A 21,926-nucleotide genomic window follows, 5' to 3' on the forward strand; every position below is an offset into this window, starting at 1 on the left:
ATGTCATTATTCAGTTTATTTCAAGATTTCTTGCCAATACAGAAAGAACCGGTTTCTAATCCAGATCCAAGGTTCCTTCATTGGAATTTCAACACCAACAACAGGGTATTCTTGTTTGTATGTATGTTTTTATGTATGTGCAGATTTGTATGTGTGTATGTATGTATGCATGCATGTCCGTCCGTCCGTCTTTGTCTATGGTTAGTATTTGTGTGTGCTTGGCGATAAATGCTAATAAAATGGACAATTTCAGTCAGCGGTGAGGGCTACTGGCGTTAATGACATCTTAAGTGACTACTTGATTATCTGCTGAACAGCTCATTAGAACAGCCGTATCATCAAGACATGCCGCTCACCCCACCCTACATACATACATACATACATACGTACATACATACATACATACATACATACATGTGTGTGTGTGTGTGTTTACTCTGCGACGGAAGACAGCTTTAATACTAAACTAATGTTTCTACTGAAGAAATACTTATATTATATAAATTCACGTTGCAGCTGTTTGCAGGAATGCTGCCTGAGGTAAACGCCTGGATTAGCTGGTCCCTTCTCAGTTACTGGGATTTAGAAGCTTGCTTCCCAACCATATGGTCTTGGGTTCAGTCCTGATGCGAGGCTGATTGGGCAGGTATATTCCACTGCAGTCCCAGGCCGATCTAAGCCTTGTGAGTGAATTTATCTAGTAGAAAGAAACTGTGTGGTGCCAGCCATATGTGTGTGTAAGTGTGTGTTTGAGTGTGTGTGTGCGTGTGTGTGTGTGTGTGTGTGTGTGTGTGTGTGTGTGTGTGTGTGTGTGTGTGTGTGTTTGTTCCCTCCCCCATCACCGCTTGACAACCGGTGCCGGTGTCGATGTCCCCCGTAACTTAGCTGTTCGGCAAAATAGACCGATAGAATAAGTACTAGGCTTTAAAAAAGAAGTCCTGGGGACGATTTGTTCGATTAAAACCTTTCAAGGTGGTGCTCCAGCATGGCCGCAGTCAAATGACCGAAAGAAGTCAAAGAATAAAAGAATATATACATATATATATATATATGAGGAATTCCAACCACGTTTCGTGGTTCGCTACCTCAACAGCTCTTTTATAGGATCCAGGGGTAAAGACATCATCAGGAGGAACCATGTCCGCTTTCGGCCCCTACTCCTCAACTGTTTTCGACGTGACGGCCCCCACTCCTTTCGGAGGAGTCTTAAACTCTGGTTTTGAGTGCGTTTCTTCTTTCTCCTTTTTGTTCTTTGACCTTTTGTTCATTAGTTGATTCGATATAAATATATATATATATATATATATATATATATATATATATATATATATATATATATATATATATATCGGCCTGTCTTCGTTGTCGAGGATATTTGCAAGATTTATTTATTCGTTGTTGTTGACGTTTCCAACTTCCATGAAGGTAGCTTGTCATGTTTGAGATGAATCTTTGGTCACAGAGACGACACTGAAGATTCGAAGTTGACCCGTAGTCTTCCCTTCTTGCTTTTCGACAATTTATGCTGTATCTAATACATTAAATACATCAAGATTAATACGCGTTGAAATAATTCACTCACTCACACGCAAGCAGATACTCACACACGCTTTTAATTCTCTTTATGTAAGTAAGATATAAAGATAGATCGGATCGGAAGAGGGGAGAGAGAGAGAGAGAAAGAAAGAGAGAGACAGAGACAGAGACAGAGGTACGGGAATGTGTGTGTGTGTGTGTGTGTGTGTGTGTGTGTGCATGTCTATTATAGTGCGCCCCTTGTGTATGTGTGAACTAATGTCTTTTTTCTACTTTAAAAATGACAAATGATCTGATTACAAATGATTCATATATTGTAGAAAACACACTTATACGTATATATACATGCATACATACATACGTACACACGTGCACGCGCACACACACACACACACACACACACACACACACACACACACACACACACACAGATGCACATACACATACAGCTCGTCTTAAGAATATTTTCAGTTGATATAGGAATGGAATTTGGCCGAAAGAATTCTTCATATTTGATAAGTTGCTTGAAACCTGAGACTTTTTCTTCTTCCCCACGACAGACCAATTAATTCCTCAATTAAGCTGTTTAAAAACATTTCTTTACACCAGTGGTTTCCCTCGTTTCGCACGAGGAGAACTACAATGGTTTTGGCAATAACGAAAATACTTCACACAAAGATGCTCTGAATGCATATAAAACGAGCAGAGAGTCGGTGATTTTCCTGTTACATCAAGACAAGGGCCACCGTGTTAGATTTTGCAGAGTAGAACAAAACTACCTTCGTGTCCTAGAATACAAAAAATCGTGAGCCTCCTCAAAATGTAAGGGTGTTAAGCTTTATTTTCTTATTAGGGGGAGGCTCAGCAGTCTCAGGGACTCCCCCTTGGTCATCCAGGTTTCGAAACTATGTACCGGAATGAAACCTTATCCCCTTGTGTGCCTTGGTTATGACAATATCCTAGTGCATTTTGACTTCTAAGACCGCTACCAACATTGGGAATGCTCTACTCATTTACAGAGGATATACGTGCTATTGATATAAAAGTTGCAAGAGCCTAACATCGACTGGAAGCTTCTACAGATACAATGATATCGTTTGTTGTTGGCACTCCGTCGCTTACGACGACGTCGAGGGTTCCAGTTGATCCGATCAACGGAACAGCCTGCTCGTGAAATTAACGTGCAAGTGGCTGAGCACTCCACAGACACGTGTACCCTTAACGTAGTTCTCGGGGATATTCAGCGTGACACAGAGTGTGACAATGCTGACCCTTTGAATTACAGGCACAACAGAAACAGGAAGTAAGAGTGAGAGAAAGTTGTGGTGAAAGAGTACAGCAGGGTTCGCCACCATCCCCTGCCGGAGCCTCGTGGAGCTTTAAGTGTTTTCACTCAATAAACACCCACAACGCCCGATCTGGGAATCGAAACCGCGATCCTATGACCGCGAGTCCGCTGCTCTGACCATTGCGCCTCCACACAATGATATCAACTGATTCTTATACTGAAGGTTGTACCTAAACCACACCACCAAAATGCAACTTAGTATGGCGATTATGTCGTCTACCAGAGAAAAATATTACACAGACATAACTTTATGGTTAAGAAGTTCGCTTCGTAACCACTTGGTTCTGAGTTCAGTTCCTCCGTACAGCACCTTAGAGAATGTCTTTTACTATAATTCCGGGCCGACCAACGACTTGTGAGTGAATTCAGTAAATGAAAACTATGTTGAAGCCTGTCATTAGTAGGTGTGTGTTTGTACCCACACCACCTAATAACTAATGTTGCTTTCTTTATGTCCTCATTACCGAGCGGTTTGCCCTCAGAGATCCAAAGAATAAGTACCATACTTGAAAAGAATTGGGGTCCATTTGTTCGATTAAATTCTTCAAAATGGTGTCATAGTGTGGTTAGGGCCGGTGCTGGGAAATGCAGGACCCAATTAGAGAATTGCCAATGCGACCTTCTACTCTACGAAAGCTGAAGATTGATGGTTTATGCTTTGTGTACTACTCCATAGAGATATACAAAAAAAATCATCATAACGTCCTCCGTTCGGACCCTCTCTTGGCGCGGGGCCCAATTTGAATAAACTTGTCTGATTTGCTTCAAACCGTCCTTCGGTGTAGTCACAGTTCAGTCACTGAAACAAATAAAAGGGATTACGAGTGTTATTATCAGCTTCCCAAAATATCGTTAAGATACCGATTTTCTAATACGGTGTGGCTTTTGAGCGACGTATGGTATCACTCAGACAACATCTGCTAAACATCAACAACAAAATAATTGCATTAATTCAATACACAATTGTAAAACGAATAGTAGCTTATAGTGGGAACTGAATTCTTTTTGAAATACTCTGTTCTTGACTACGTTTCCTGCGATCCCAAAACTATTGGACTAGAACACTTTAACAAAACAAAGATCTAGTGAAGAAACACGCAGTATATTAACAGCAGATTATGCACAGGTATGTTTCCTGTAAGCTCCAAGATGGCAATATGCGAATAGGCACAGGCGTGGCTGTGTGGTAAGAAGTTTTGCTTTCCAACCATACGATTTCGAGTTCAGTCTCCTTGCGCGGTGTCTTCTGCTATAGACCTGGGCGGCTGAAACCTTGTAAATCTATTTGGTAGACGGAAACTGAAAGAAGTCTGCCATATCTACTTATTTATGTGTGTATATATATATATATATATATATATAGCGGCGTACGTACACTTTTGGTTTCCTGTATGTAAGTTTCCGTTGCTCGGAAGAAAAAATTCCTTTTTAGGTCGTCTGACATGGTACTTATACATTCAAAATACATATGTATATGTCGATTATATCAAATACAAGCGAAAAGTATTACATATGATCAACATTTCTCAACCAAATGTAATTAAGGTGCTAACCTACACTTTGGTATAATGTCGCGTTGCTAAAACAATATACAACACCATCCTTAGGGTACGTACGTACGTGTCTGTGTGTGTGTATGTGATGTTAAGAACAAACATGTTTCAACACAAAGAATATTGGTGGAACATTACTATCAAAACTTCCGTTAAATGCAAGGACAACACATTTGAAATAGTTATTTGAAATAAAGAAAGAAATATGCACACACACACACACACACACACACACACACACACACACACACACACACGCACACACACATGTACTGCTACAGAGATTAGCAGCCCTGCGGATGTGAGCATTTTCAAAATCAGTGAGAAACCAACAGCTTCTTTACGCCGCTTATATACTCTTTTACTTGTTTCAGTCATTTGACGGCGGCCATGCTGGAGCAACGCCTTTATGGTCGAGAAAATCGACCCCAGAGCTTATTCTTTGTAAGCCTAGTACTTATTCTATCGATCTCTTTGGCCGAACCGCTAAGTTACGGGAACGCAAACACACCGGCATCGGTTGTCAAGCGATGCTGGGGTCGGGTGGAGAGGGGGGGGGACAAACAGACACACAAACATATACACACACATACATATATATATATACATACATATACGACGGGCTTCTTCCAGTTTCCGTCTACCAAATCCACTCACAAGGCTTTGGTCGGCCCGAGCCTATAGTAGAAGTCACTTGCCCAAGGTGCCATACAGCGGGACTGAACCCGGAACCATGTGGTTGGTAAGCAAGCTACTTACCACACAGCCACTCCTGCGCCTATATTTATGTTTATACTCAAAATCTTTTGTCTTTTTAGTTATGTTACTAAATATTCATACATATGTACATACGCACGCACGCACATACATACATACATACACATCTGTACAAGGAATATTTGTGGAACATTCCCATCAAAACTTCTACCGAGTGCAAACATAAAAGGCCGGATATCGTTGTCAGGGAAAGACAAGAAAAGTATGTACTGCCATAGAGGTCAGCTACCCTACGGATGCGAATATCTCTTTGAAAATCAAAGAGAAAGAGGGTAACTACGGTCAGTTACTTTGAAACATTCAGCTTCTATACCCAGATTATAACTTCATGTTTATAACAATAATAATTAATGCGCTTGGCTTTGTGAGTAAATGTCTAAGAAACCAACTTTCTTGCACGTTACAACTACAACCTGAAAGCGGAGCAATAAAAATATGGAAGTCTTAAGATGGAGCTCTGTGACATTGCTTCTGTTATCCATATAGCAACGACGAACAAAACAAAACAAAAAAAACCCAGCTCTTAAAAGAAGACTTCAACTAATTAAAAACTAGATGACTCACATACATATTCATACAGACGATGATAGAACAAGAATTTATAAGACCTTAAAATTTAAAGGATGAAAGGTTACGCAAAATGTCATACATGCACACGTGCACACACGTCATATATATATATATATATATATATATATATATATATGGGAGAATTTACGAAAAAAAAAACAACAGACGAAGACAGGTGGTGTAAACAACAAATGGATGTATTAGTTTAACGCTCGGGAATAGAGAAAGTCTTTGACGTTTCGAGCCTACGCTCTTCAACTGAATGGAACACAGAAATATATATATATATATATATATATATATATATATACATGCGTATATGCTACTGTTTGCCGTTACGTAATGTTAACCATCTTCATGTAACATAAAGTTAATCGATCATTCATTTTATTTTAATCAAAAAACGTTAGCACGCCGGGCAAAAACTCTTTAGCGGTATTTTGCCCATTGCTACGTCCTGAGTTCAAATTCCGCCGAGGTCGACTTTGCCTTTCATCTTTCCGGGGTCGATAGATTAAGTACCAGTGAAACACTGTGTTCGATGAAATCGACTTGTCCCCATCCCACTAAATTTCAGGCCTTGTGCCTTTAGTAGAAAGGATTATTATAATTATTATTATCATTATCATTGTTATTATTATCAAATTCCGCCGAGGTCGACTTTGCCTTTCATCCTTTCAGGGTCGATAAACTATGTACCAGTTGAACACTGGGGTCTATGTAATCGACTTAGGCCCTTTCCCCAAATTGCTGGTTTGTGCCAAAATATGAAACCATTATTATTATTATTATTATTATTGTTATTATTATTATTATTAAGGTGGCGAGATGACAAAATTATTAGCTCGGCGGGCAAAATACTCAGCGGCGTTTCGTTCGTCCTGAGTTCAAATTCCGCCGAGGTCGACATTGCCTTTCATCCTTTCGGGGTCGATAAATTAAGTACCAGTCAAAGACTGGGTCGATATAATCGATTAGTCCCCTCCCCACAAATTTCAGACCTTGTAGCTATAGTAGAACGGAGAATTATTATTATTATTTGTCGGAGGTATATTTCGTTACGTACTTCCGATAGTAGATAGAAAGAATTATTGGTCTTGTTCGATCAGGAGGGATCCGAGGCTAATAATTAATCAACAACGGTATCAGATCTACAATCCCCACCCTCACACAACAGTCATCATCATCACACCACCATCATATCTACTAACGTTATTATCACTACTAACGCCCTAACATTATCACCACCACCACCACCAACACCGCACAATTGCCATCATAATCTTCAGTACCATCTTTGCCATCATCACCACCACTCTCGTCACCAATATCTCGATTACCACCAAGCCACCACCACCGCCACCACCATCACCATCACCATCACCACCACCACTACCACTACTACCATTACCACCACCACCACCATCACCATCACCAACACTACCACCATCACCACCATCACCACCACCACCACCACTACCACCACCACCACTATCATTATCACCACCACCACTACCACCATCATCACCACCACCACTACCACCATCACCACCACCATCACCACCACCACCACCACTACCACCACCACCACTATCATTATCACCACCACCACTACCACCATCATCACCACCACCACTACCACCATCACCACCACCACCACCACCACCACTATTATTATCACCACCACCACTACCACCACTATTATTATCACCACCACCACCACCACCACCACCACCACCACCACCGCACAATTGCCATCATAATCTTCAGCACCATCTTTGCCATCATCACCACCACTCTCGTCACCAATATCTCGATTACCACCAAGCCACCACCACCGCCACCACCATCACCATCACCATCACCACTACCACTACCACTACCACCACCACCACTACCACCATCACCACCACCACCACCACCACCACCATCACCATCACCACCACTACCACCATCACCACCATCACCACCACCACCACCACTACCACCACCACCACTATCATTATCACCACCACCACTACCACCATTATCACTACCACCACTACCACCATCACCACCACCATCACCACCACCACCACCACCACCACCACCACCAATGCCACCACCACCACCATTACCACCACCACCACCACCACCAATGCCACCACCACCATCACCACCACCACCACCACCACCACCACCACCACCACCACCACCACCACCACCACCAAACTCACCACCACCGCTGCCACAACAGTTACCATAATCGCCTACCATAATCGCCATCACCGTCACCGCCACCACCAAAACAGTTAGCAGAAGTCCACAAGTGCCATAACTGAGCTATTTCCGGTTTCTCGCCAAGAAAGGGGAAAATACTTAAGAACCGTTTTTATTGTATTTCTGCCCCCTAACCCCTCCGCCTCCCCCACTACCACCACCACCTCTCCTTGTCTGGGTGCTAAAGATGGTGGTTGTGGTGGTGGTGGTGGTGGTGGAAAGACAATAGACAATGTGGGTGATGTGATGAAGTGAGGTTGGTATTGATGTTGTTGTTGTTGTTGTTGTTGTCGGGGTGTGAGAGTGTCGCTAGTGGGGTTTTGGGATTAGGGGTGGTATAGAGGTGATGACTAATGTAAGTGCTGTGAGTGATAGGGGTTGGGAGTGGAGTGGAGTGGAGTGGTGGGGGAGGAGTGATAAGGCAGTGGAAGTATTGTGTGATGGGAAGGTATGTTGGTATGATTGGAAGGGTGGTGGAAGTAGTGTAGCTAATATTAGTGGTGGTGATGATGATGATGATGATGATGATGATGATGATGATGATGATGGTGGTGGTGGTGGATGTAGTGATGACGTGTTGGTGGGAAATCCAAAATGACCGTCCTGATTGATCTTAGACGACTTTAGGTCAGAGCTAAGGAAAGGGCTCCGTTAACCCAGGGTCTAGTACATACCCCAGAAACATTCGACTTTTGAGTGATGCTATTATTGTTATTGATGCTGTTTTTAGCTGCTGGTCAGCACTGATCCATCCGCTTAATATACAGCTTGACCATTTTCTCACACCGTCTCCGGTGACGGGATGTATAAAATATCCCAGAAACAACTGTAAAGACCTATTTATAAATGTTCTGAATCTTTCACAGCCTTGGATTTTTATCTACTCAGCATTACCTGACACATTCGGGTATTCTTGACACCATTACCTCTCATAACCACAACATTATATATATATAAGAATGAGGTAAAGAGACCAATGGCATAAATAAATTTATATTTTATGTAGAATGTCTTACAGCTGTTTCAGGGAGATTCAATGTATCCCTTCATCGGAGATGGTAATAGTAGAAGATAAGGATTATTAGATCTGTATGAGGAGATACGCAGTAAGAAACCGTCTCTGAAGGGATACATTGAATTTTCCCTGAAACAGCTGTAAGACATTCTACATAAAATATAAGTTTATTTATGCCATTGGTCTCTTTATCTCATTCTTTTTTTGTATATATATACACACGCTAATACACGACCCATGTTATATTCCCCATTCATGTTACAACCACATCTGGGACAAAACTAGTCGGTATACAGCACTTACTCGGTATTACCTGTAACATTCGAGTCTGGTTGACTCCATTACCCTTCATAACCTTTATATATATATATATATATATATATATATATATATATATATATATATATATATATATATGTGTGTGTGTGTGTGTGTGTGTGTGTGTGTTTGTGTGTGTGTGTGTATGTATGTATGTATGTATGTATGTATGTATGTATGTATGCATGCATGTATGCGCGCGCGAGTGTGTATATTATATATGTATGTATATTTATTCGCTTTACTGCTCATCAGATTTTTTTCCTTATTGTCCTTTTCTTTTACATTCAACTATTTTTCAGGCTCTGGTCCAGTGGATTGGTGCAACCAAACTCGAATTGATGGTCCTGGCTTTTTGACCAGTCCTGGCTACCCAAGACAACACCAATTTTCGGGTGACTGCTTTTACCATATAAAGGTTAATATGAGAGTATATATAATATATATATATACATATTATAAAACAAGCGAAGTTTCAGATTGGTTGGGTGTTTTTCAGATCTCTTAATGCAACAGTTCCTAACCAATAGGCATGAATGTGTGGTTAAGAAACTGGCTTTGCAACCACGGGATTTCGGATTCAATCCCATTACGCGGCACCTTGGGCAAGCATCTCCCATAAGTTTGACCGTATGAATGAATTTGATGGACAGAAACTGCGTGGCGGCGAGCTGGCAGAAACGTTAGCACGCCGGGCGAAATGCTTAACGGTATTTCGTCTGACGTTACGTTCTGAGTTCAAATTCCGCCGAGGTCGACTTTGCCTTTAATCCTTTCGGTGGGGCGATAAATTAAATATCAGTTACGCACTGGGGTCGATGTAATCGGCTTAATCCCTTTGTCTGTCCTTGTTTGTCCCCTCTATGTTCGCCGCCTTTCTAAAAACAATATTATTCAATAAATTGATCATATTATTTCATTTTCTTCAAGCTTTCTCCTTTTATTTCTCCAGGCTCCAATTGGAAAGAGAATCAAACTGGAATTCTTGGATTTCGATCTTGAAGAAAACACTCGATGTGCCTACAATTACCTGCAGATTATCGATGGACCAGATATATGTAAGTATCTCCAGCCTCGTTCTTGAGGTAATGCATCCACGCGCACGCGCAATACCCCCCACATACACACACTGCGCTTGTAGTTAGAAGGTACAGTCGTACGTTTATCAAAGTGTGCGTTTTATTCCTATATATATTGAATAATATCGAATCTGGAGCTACGTGTGTGCGTATATGTGTCTGTGTGTGTGTGTGTGCGCGTGTTTGTGTGTATGCGTATACATATATATGTATATACATTTTCAATATGTGACCGCGTGTGTATCGTTGGCGATTTTCTTTCTCCGTCTTCCCTTCCTTGGACTTTTTCTATATTTCTGATGAAGAGCTCCGATCGAAACGTTAAATCCTTTCTTTTCTTTCCTTTCCTGAGCCTCCAATAACACTGTGCTTATTCCACGTCCTCGCGTTGTTGTTTTTTCTTGCTTGTTCATGTTTGGATTGACTATATACATATCTATCTATCTATCTATCTATCTATCTATCTATCTATCTATATACACACACATGCACACACACATACACACACGCAAACACTCACACACACTAGTTTCATTCATTAACTGGTACGATGCTAGGGCGCGAAGATGCATTAAAAGTACATACGTTCACACACACACAAACACACACACACACATGATTTTGTGTGTGTCAATGTGTGCGCGCATGCGTATACATGCGTGCGTGTGCGTACGTTTGTTTTTAACAAAAGCTGGAACCAGAACTTAGCATAGACCCAGTTCCTTAAGACTTTATTTCCAAAACGCGTCTTTTGCGTGTAAACCGTATCCCAGGTCTCCCGATACACAATCTGTGCAAAAGTCCTGGCTACGACAATGACCTTTGCCCTCGTTCTTAATTGGGAAAAAATGGCTGAGGAGGGTCCGAAATGGAAAAGGGAAAAGGAAGTATTGCTACCGTACATGTGTATTTGATTAAAGAGACAAGAGAGGAAATCAAGTTGGGGATAATAACAGTTGAAAGAGGTTGAGTGAGTGGTTTAGGGGTTAACAGAATATTGTTGATATTAAATAACAAACACAAACCATATGCTGCATAACTTCACAGAAATGTTTATATACACACACATCTTTCTCCTTTCGCTTTTTCTCTGATTATGTGTGTGTGTGCGAGTGTGTTTCGATGAATTTGCGTTTGTGTGTGTATGTGTGTGTGTATAGTATGTGAAAATATATTGTATATGTATTTGCCTATATATATATATATATATATATATATATATATATATATATATATACATATGTACACATGTATATGTGTGTGTGAGTGTGTAGATACGCATATGTGCGAATATGTGTGTGTGTGTGTATACATATATATATATGTGTGTATATATAATATATATATGTATGTGTGTATATATATGAATGTATGTGTGTATATACATATATATATATATACATATATATATATATATATATATATATATATATATATATATATATATATATATATATATATATATATACTACATGTCTATATGCATACATATTTCTACATCTATATCTATCTATGTGTGTGTGTGTATTTGTATTATGTATGTGTATATATATATATATATATATATATATATATATATATATATATATATATATATATATATATGTATATATATATATATATATATATATATTGGAAAATCAATTATATATCAATGGATGATAAAAGGGAGTACGTCGGTAACCTAAGGATGATCCAATGCGCATGTTATAAGCTGCGCAAAGTGAATAATAAATAATTTAATTGAGGAAAAGTGAAGTCCAGCCGATGTTACAAACGTTTTTGTAAGCGAACCTCATTTATTCCATACAGCATATAAAGTTACGCAATACATGCAATACATGTGACATGTCTATTATATTACTGTTCATTCATTTTCCCAGGCATCCTGATTTGAAATACACATACATACATACGTACATACATGCATGTATACATGCATACATACATATCTACACACACACACACACACACACACTCTTTTACTTGTTTCAGTCATTTGACTGCGGCCATGCTGGAGCACCGCCTTTAGTCGAGCAAATCGACCCCAGGACTTATTGTTTGTAAGCCTAGTACTTATTCTATCGGTCTTTTTTTTTTTTTTTACCGAACCGCTACACATCTACAATCACTCACATTTGAACGTTTATGTACACAGACAAAGGCATCCTCACGTATGCAAGGACATTCCATTGTGATATATTGTGTTGTCCGGAAAGTTCGTGCCGATTTTTGAAGGAAAGAAAAAGGTCAATAAATACTTGCCATTACATTTTTAATCAACCAAATATGAACCATTTTGTTGCACAATGCGTCTCCATCTTTCCTTTAACTTGAAAATACCCTCTTCCCAGAATTGAGGTGGTTTCATGGCAAATAAGTCGAAAGGTAAGCTACTATAAATCGGCACGAACTTTCCGGACAACCCAATATTAACATTCTGCTTTAATTGAAACTTCATTCTGATGCATTTGTTTCTTTAAAAAGTATTCTTCTTCCACCAGATTGTCCTAGTATTGGAAGGTACTGCGGTAACCAAGTCCTGTCCTTCATTTACTCCAGCGGATCTGATCTGTACCTTAGGTTTTCGTCAATAAGCGGTATCTACACGAGCACCGGATTTCTGGCCCAGTTCAGCTTCCATACATCGACCGTTACGGACCACACCAACCAGTCAGGATCAGATGATTACTTAGAAAACGTAGCAGGTTAGTCTCCACAGAATCTATCTATCTATGTTTCTATCTATCTATCTATCTATCTATCTATCTATCTATCTATCTATCTATCTATCTATCTATCTATCTATCATATAAATAGACACACACACACATGTAGTATATTGTTCTGTGAAGGTAAGATCAACAGAAAAAGTATTCCATCTAGTGAGAGATTAATATTACTTTATAAACACAGTATATACTTTCATGTGAAGAAAACGACTCAGCATTTTATAACAGGCTTGGTGCCATTTTATAACAAGTCTGGTGCCTGAGGATTACGTGAAGGCACCAGACGTGTTATAAAATACTGTCTGAGTTGTTTCCATCGTATAAAACTATTAATAGCTCATAGATATAGATATATCCTGCGTTTATTAAAAAAATGTATACTGTGTTTATTAAATAATATATATATATATATATATATATATATATATATATATATATATATATATATATATATATAATTTATATATAAATAAACCTTTTACTGTACAATATTTTTATTGAAACTGCAACTGAGTTTGTCTTGCAACTCGAGTTTCAGTTTAAATAAAAGAAACTATATCCTCTGCAACATGTACCAAGCACTCTTTTCTCATTCGTCCGACATAAACCAACATACGTACAAAAACATACGCACACACACACACATATATATATAAGATGACAAACAAGGCGAACGAAGTGTGCGGGTTCTATTATTGTATTAATTTACAATCGTTTCATTGAAATTCGGTCTCATGAATATTGTTATATTATGCAATAATATATGCAACAATTTATTCATGAGGCCTCGAATTCAACTCATCGGAATTATGAATAAAATTCATTTGCTGGGACTTTCTCACATTATCCTCCCTGTTTATAATTATAAAAACTCAAGGGACACTTGTGGATCTTTAGGCATATTTTTGATAAAACAATCTCCGTATTACCGTCCGTCTGATAGCCTGTACTCGTGGATAAGCTTAATGAGGTAAACTCCAGGAATGATGTGCTACCATTTCTGTTTCAGATTGTAACCAAATCATTGAAGAAAAGATTGTGAAAATACAATCACCAGGTTACCCAGAATCCTACCCGGCTAACGCTAGATGTGTCTACATCATACGATCGCCAGTTGATGAAACTGTCACTCTTACTTTTCATAAGATGGTTCTAGAAGATTCGGAGAATTGTGACTTGGACTACGTGAAAGTTAAAGATGGAGAGACGGCAGGTAATCTTTTATTATTTTTTTTTTTTTATTCTTTACTTGTTTCAGTCAAATATATATGGGGAGAGAGAGAGAGAGAGAGAGAGAGAGAGAGAGAGAGAGAGAGAGAGAGAGAGAGAGAGAGAGAGTGGTTAGGGCAGCGGACTCGCGGTCATAGGATCCCGGTTTCGATTCCCAGACCGGGCGTTGTGAGTGTTTATTGAGCGAAAACACCTAAAAGCTCCACGAGGCTCCGGTAGGGGATGGTGGCGAACCCTGCTGTACTCTTTCACCACAACTTTCTCTCACTCTCACTTCCTGTTTCTGTTGTGCCTGTAATTCAAAGGGCCAGCCTTGTCACACTGTGTCACGTTGAGGGTACACGTGTCTGTGGAGTGCTCAGCCACTTGCATGTTAATTTCACGAGCAGGCTGTTCCGCTGATCGGATCGACTGGAACCCTCGACGTCGTAAGCGACGGAGTGCCAACAACAATGTTTGAATCGACTATACATATACATGTATATGTATGCAGCATATTCACACACGCACTCACACACGCACTCACACACATAATTTGTTTGGTCAAGAATTTTGTTTAGATATAAAGTTAGGTGGAATTTTTTTTCTTTGTTTTGTCTTTGTTTTTATTTCTGAGTCAACTTACAAATTACCTCATTTACCCTCAAATATAAGAAAAGCAAAAACGGAAAATTAGGCGGCGTCGGCGGTGTTGGTGGTGGTGGTGGTGGTGACGCTGATAGTTGTGGCGGTGAGGATGATGGTGATGATGACAACAGTAATAATAAATAAGATAGCATGGTGATAAAGCTGGAAAGGAAAAGAAAACACTTATTTTATTTTTTAATGATAAGGGGTCGACTCAATTTACTGAAGAGACTAAATGTAATATACATACATACACACACACACATGCACGTACGCACACAATAGTTTATATATATATATATATATATATATATATATATATATATATATATATATATATATATATATATATATATATATATATATATATATATATACATACAGTATATATAAACTATTAGTCACATATTAGTTTGGAGTACTTTTATGGCATTTTTCCTTTACTGTTGAAGTCTTTTATTAAGGACCTGTTGTTGTTTAGCTCCTATTCAGCCTGATTAAGCAGACCTGTAACCAAAGGTGTTTCAGCTGTCATCACTCACACTGTGCATCCAGATCCACGTGATCCAATAATTGCCTCTTTTCTAATTGTGGCAAGATGTAATTTCATAGAGATTTGACTGTTGTTTCTTGCCGACTGAGTGACTCATGATAGTTTATAAGGCCATGATAGTTTGTTTTTGAGGAATGAAAAGTTTATTACATCGACCCCTGTACTCCACATTGTACGTACTTTGTCGACCCGGAAAAATGAAGTCGTGCTCGGCGGATTTGAACCCGGAACGAAAAGAACCGGAGAGTGTATATAATAAGGTCATTTTTGTTTTAAGGTTTTTCACGTCTCAAATTTAACTGTCAGCTCACCGCCATATATAAAATTTCATATGCTGTTACATTTCAATACTGGTTTCGATTTAAGGCGGTGAGCTGGCAGAAACGTTAGCACGCCGGGCGAAATGCTTAGCGGTATTTCGTCTGCCGTTACGTTCTGAGTTCAAATTCCGCCGAGGTCGACTTTGCCTTTCAACCTTTCGGGTATGATTAAATAAGTACCAGTTACGCACTGGGGTCGATATAATCGACTTAATCCGTTTGTCTGTCCTTGTTTGTCCCCTCTGTGTTTAGCCCCTTGGGGGCAATAAAGAAATAAGAAACGTTAGCACGCCGGACGAAATACTTAGCAGTATTTCGTCTGTCTTAACGTTCTACGTTCTAATTCCGCCGAGGTCGACTTTGCCTTTCATCCTTCCAGGGTCGATAAATTAAGTACCAGTTGCGCAGTTGGGTCGATGTAATCGATTGGCCCCCTCCCCCAAAATTTTAGGCATTGTGCCTAGAGTAGAAAAGAAAATTGGTTTCGAATTTTTGCACAAGGCCAGCAATTTCGGGGTAGGAGACTGGTCGATTACAAAGACCCCAGTATTCAACTGGTATTTATTTAATCTTTTTCGAAAGGATGAAAAGCAAAGATCGAACTAAACGCTGCTAACCATTTTCCCCAGCGTTCAAACGATTCCGCCAGCACACCGCTTTATCTTACATATTTAATATAACTTTATATTAGAACTGTTCGTTCATTCGTATTAGAGATAATGTTATCTTCCTCATTATTTTCTTATGTCTTTACTTTTATATATTTTATTTTCCAGCTGCTACGGTTCTCGATAAGTTATGCCGAAATCAAAACAAATCGTACACATCGAGTGGAAGATCATTAAGGTTGGATTTTGTTACGAACGACGAAATAAGTTACATGGGATTCACCGCCACTTATACTTTTTCAAGTAAATACAATTATTATTGTCTTCTTTTAAATCTATTTCAAAAATGCTTCTCAAAACTGCTTTCTTTGTTTTTTCTTTATTAATCTGTAGTGGCGCGAAATTATAGCCGCCATTAAGGAAGTACAATCTACGCATGCGCAAGGGACTTGCCTTCCCGAAAGCCCCCTCGAGTGCGCATGTGTAGTAAAACCAGTACTTAAAGCGCTTCGCGCGCTTTCTAAGCCTCTTTAGCGCGATGCTTTCGACGTGACAACTACTTGCTCCTTTGGCATGCCTCAATAGAGCTCTTAATATCCAGATGCTGATTGCAGGTCAACCAGCGGCTGCTAGGCTGAATAACACAGGACTTGTAAAGCCAAGCTTCACCAAAATAAAACATATTTTTATTATGTTGTTAATTGTTCTACTGTTTCTAAATATATAATTTTGTTGAAAGGTGATAGAGAGAGGCTAAATCTCTATTGCTACTATCAACCTTTTACAAATCTATAAATAACACATATTGCTCGCGGTTCTTTGAAAACGGTAAAGTCAGCTTTACATGTTGAGTGGCCTGTTTTAGCCTTCACGATGGGGAGCTCTTTTTATCCTTATCTTTTATTTTGTATCCTTTACATGGACTGCAACCATGGACTGCTGAGGCATTTGCGTTGAAGGTTTGGTTAAACAGATCGTCTCCACTGCTTATTTTAATACCCAACACTTATTCTATCGGTTCTCTTTCGCTGAAATGCTGAGTTAAGGAGAAATAAACAAACCAACACCGGTTGTCAAGCGGTGGAGAAAGACACACACACACACACGTATACACGACGGGCTCTTGACATAAATTCAGCCTACCAAATTCACTCATAAGGTATTGGTCGTCTCGGAGCTATACTAGTAGACACATACCCAAAGTGTCGCGTAGTGGGCCTGAACTGAAAACCATATGGTTGCAAAGCGAGGTTTTTAACCAAACGGCCATACATGTGCCCCACACACACACACACACGCGCGCACACATAGATAGATAGATAGATAGATAGATAGATAGATAGATAGATAGATAGATAGATAGATAGATGTGTTTGTATATTTAATGAAAGCCAGTTAGATATAAGGTGAGAAAGACAGACCACCTGGCAAATAGGGTATTCAATATGGGAGTGTTTCTTCCACAAACTCGACAGAATCTGCCGATGATAACTGTATTGAAGCTCATAAATTCTCTAGTGTGCAAGTAACAGCAGGATTTAATATAAATAATATATAGATATATGCATATATCCATACATATATGTACATACCTACATCTATATGTATACATACATGCATATATGGGTACAGGACATAAAAAAAAAAACGTTAAACACAATGAGAAACGAAAACATAAAAACCAAAACAGAAAACGAACTTTTTTCGAACAACGAAAAACAAATATACAGAGAAACGAGACATGCAACATAAAGAGTATAACCCTTCGTTTGTTGTCCCAGTTCCATTTACTCCGCGTTCTGTCGATACACCGTTCAATGAGACTCGCGAATGTATATTTTTGATGTTTTACAAGAAAAGAACATCGTCTAACCACATCCTATTTTTTTAAAAAAACGTTGTTGTATATATCGTTTCATGTTATGTTTATCTTTTTAGATTGTCCTCTGCGATGTAGAAATGGCGGTGTCTGTGAAAATCATCGGTAAGTTGAACACTATATTCCTTTAGAAAACGTAAGCCGTCAATAATGACGGTGGAGGTTTTACTAAACGTTGAAACAATTACAACATTTTGGCGATTTTCTAATTGGAGATATTGTTTAAAAATGGACGTGATGAAAGTTACTAATGAGAGTATGAAGATGTGAATAAAAAATGCCAAAATAACAGGAAAATAAGAAAATTATATTTATCACTCCCCAAATATTATATAAGTTTTATTACTTTTAATATATACTCTTTTACTTTTATACTCTCTTACTTGTTTCCGTCATTTGACTACGGCCATGCTTCAGCACCGCCTTTAGTCGAGCAAATCGACCACGGGTCTTATTCTTTGTAAGCCTAGTACTTATTCTATCGGTCTCTTTTGCCGAACCGCTAATTTTACGGGAACGTAAACACACCAGCATCGGTTGTCAAACAATGCTAGGGGGACAAACACAGACACACAAACACACACACACACACACATATATATATATATATATATATATATATATATATATCTCAAGTACTTCATCATGTCACCTTAGACAGAAACAGGATTTAAAAAGCTGTTGTGCTCTGCAAAAATTGTTTTTAATATACTTTATTATATGGGTAGCTTAATTAGTTCTTAAAATAAATATTCTTGACTCTCACCCTCTCTGTCTACGAATGTGTTGTATATGTGTGAGTAAGTAAATTAGTTAAGTTTTGGTGACATGCAGCTGGTGAAAACAAACCGTGACAATCATCCGGCATTAGATATGCCAATTATAACAATAATAATTATTTCAAATTCTGACACATGGCTAGCAGTTTTAGCGCAAGGGGACAAGTCGATTACATCAACCCAGTACTTGACTGGTACATTATTTTATGGGACTTTGAAGACTATTTTTTTTTTCTAACAACGTTGACCTCGACTGGATTTCAAATGCAACTTATTTCGTGCAAAATCTTCTGCCAGATCGCCTTTTTACAATAGGCACAAAGCGTGTAATTTGTGGGGAAAGGGTCCAGTCGATTACATCAACTCAGCGATGATCTGGTACTTGATTTAGCAGCCTCGGAAGGATGAAAGACAAAGTCTACCTCGGCAGAATTTGAACTCAGAGAGTAAAACCGGAAGAAACGCTGCCAAGCATATTATCTAATGCGCTAACGATCCTACAGGCTTACCGCTTTAAAAAACAATAATAATGATCCTATCTACTTTAGGCACAACACCTGAAATTTGGGAGAGGGGGACTAGCCGATTTTATCGACTCCAGAGCGTAACTGGTACTTAATTTATCGACCCCGAAAGGACGAAAGGTAAAGTCGACCCCAGCAAATACACAGCAAAGATCAAGGTTAATCTGTGCCAAACGGCTTCTCTTTGCGTACTTTAGCTTCGTTACTATGGCAACAGTCCTGATACTTATAGATCAACCTCCTATATAATGTAATGTGTGTGTGTGTGTGCGAAGGGCATATGAGGCAGAAACGTAAATGATATCAAAACAAGTTTAGAATTTAGTGCGGCAAAACAGATAAGGTTAACCTACCCATGTAGTATGAGTGGAGTACTTCACAGTTCCGACGATGACATTCTGCTCGGATTATCTTCAGCAAATTCCTTCAAATTTGTCCATGAATATCACTGAGATGGGGTAAAACACTATGCTTCTCACATTCTGTAAAAAATAGTTCGTTTGATGTTTGTAAACTTGAGGTGTGGCTTTAACTAGCAGTCTATCACTTCGGTGTTCTATATAACCACCCGGCTCTTATCATTTTTCGCAGTCAGAGCAGTACACTTTTCGTTCTTCAAGATTTTCTAAATATGTCAAAATATTTCGTCAAACTGAAGTGAAGGTTGGGCAATGCCGTGCTGATGACGTCTATTGAGACAGAGGCACGTGTCCGGAGTTGTTCCCTTGTCTCTAGACACGAAGCAAACAAAACAGGCTCAGTTTTTACGAATGGTGTATTAATTCCGAAGAACTGTTAACTGCCTGAGGTCATCCCTTTTTTCTCATTTAGAGTAAGTTGCTCGCCACCTTAATAACAACAACGACGACGACGACAACAACAGCAGCAACATCAACAACGACAGCAGCAATAATAATAATAATAATAATAATAATAATAATAATAATAATAATAATAATAATAATAATAATAATCAGATCAGCTACTCATCAATAAGATGATCTTAGAAGATTGTCACAAGCGACACAAAAACTTGTCAATAGCCTGGATAGACTATAAAAAGGCCTTTGATAGCCTACCACATAGCTGGATTAGGAAATGTCTGGAAATGTATAAAATAGCTCCTACTCTGCGAAACTTTTTATCTGTAAGTATGAGATCATGGAGAACCACACTGATGTTGAACAATGACAATGAATCTCTAAATGCTGGAGATGTAAGAATTTCATGTGGCATTTTCCAGGGTGACTCACTATCACCACTCCTCTTCTGTCTAGCCCTAATACCGCTCTCAAAATTGCTCAATGATGCACAGTATGGTTATAAAATATTTGATAAAAATATAAATCATCTCATTTACATGGATGATTTAAAGCTCTTTGCAAAAAATGACCAACAACTCAAAGGCCTACTAGCGATTGTTAAACAATTCAGTGATGACATCAGGATGCAATTTGGCCTTGATAAATGTGCAAAAGCTATCTTTATCAAAGGAAAAATGACAAATACATCTAATGTGAACCTTGACCAGCAAAATGTCATAAAAGAGTTAGAACCAGCGGAGAGCTACAAATACCTAGGGGTAATTGAAGGGGACAATATCAAGCACTCAGTGATGAGGGAAAGGATCAGAAGAGAATGTTATCGCAGGGTGAGAGCAATACTGAAGACAGAGCTGAACGCGAGAAACAGGATCGAAGCGATCAATGCTCTAGCCATACCAGTCGTGACTTACAGTTTCAACATCGTTAACTGGTCAATTACTGAAATATGTAATGTTGACAGAAAAATACGAAAACTGTTGACAATGCATAGAATGCACCACCCTAAGGCAGATATAGAACGTCTTTATCTGCCAAGAAAAGAGGGAGGTCGAGGACTACTACAGCTGGCATTATCAATGAAGGTAGCCACAATTGGCCTAGACACCTATATGAAAAACTCTGAGGACTGGATGCTAAAACTTGTCTTAAAATATGAAAGCAAGAAAGCATCTTACTCAGTAACAAAACAGGCAAAGGAATATCTAAGTGAATTCCAATTGCAACAAATTCAAGAATTAGACGAACTAGAAACACCTACAGAAAAAGCTAAGCGCTTGAAAACCCGTGCTAAAATTGCTGCCTTAGCTATTATGACTGAAAAATGGCATGGAAAACCTCTCAATGGCAAATACCCAAAGAGAGCGAATAATGCAGATATTGACAAAGCCCTTACCC

At 39.0% G+C, this 21,926-nt stretch overlaps 1 protein-coding gene across 1 annotated transcript in view; it reads left to right on the forward strand.

The window, feature by feature from the left end:
• Window positions 1-21,926, forward strand: part of LOC106884382 (uncharacterized) — a 131,007-nt gene that overhangs the window by 92,758 nt on the left and 16,323 nt on the right. The window contains exons 4-9 of the mRNA XM_089349894.1: window positions 9,679-9,794; window positions 10,329-10,434; window positions 12,960-13,163; window positions 14,197-14,400; window positions 16,694-16,828; window positions 18,464-18,509. Coding sequence (XP_089206020.1) covers window positions 9,679-9,794; window positions 10,329-10,434; window positions 12,960-13,163; window positions 14,197-14,400; window positions 16,694-16,828; window positions 18,464-18,509 — 811 coding nt within the window. The remainder of the gene's footprint in view (window positions 1-9,678; window positions 9,795-10,328; window positions 10,435-12,959; window positions 13,164-14,196; window positions 14,401-16,693; window positions 16,829-18,463; window positions 18,510-21,926) is intronic.

The sequence above is a fragment of the Octopus bimaculoides genome, chromosome 3 (genome assembly GCF_046866305.1).
Source record: "Octopus bimaculoides isolate indiv1 chromosome 3, ASM4686630v1, whole genome shotgun sequence".
Lineage (NCBI taxonomy): Eukaryota > Metazoa > Mollusca > Cephalopoda > Octopoda > Octopodidae > Octopus > Octopus bimaculoides.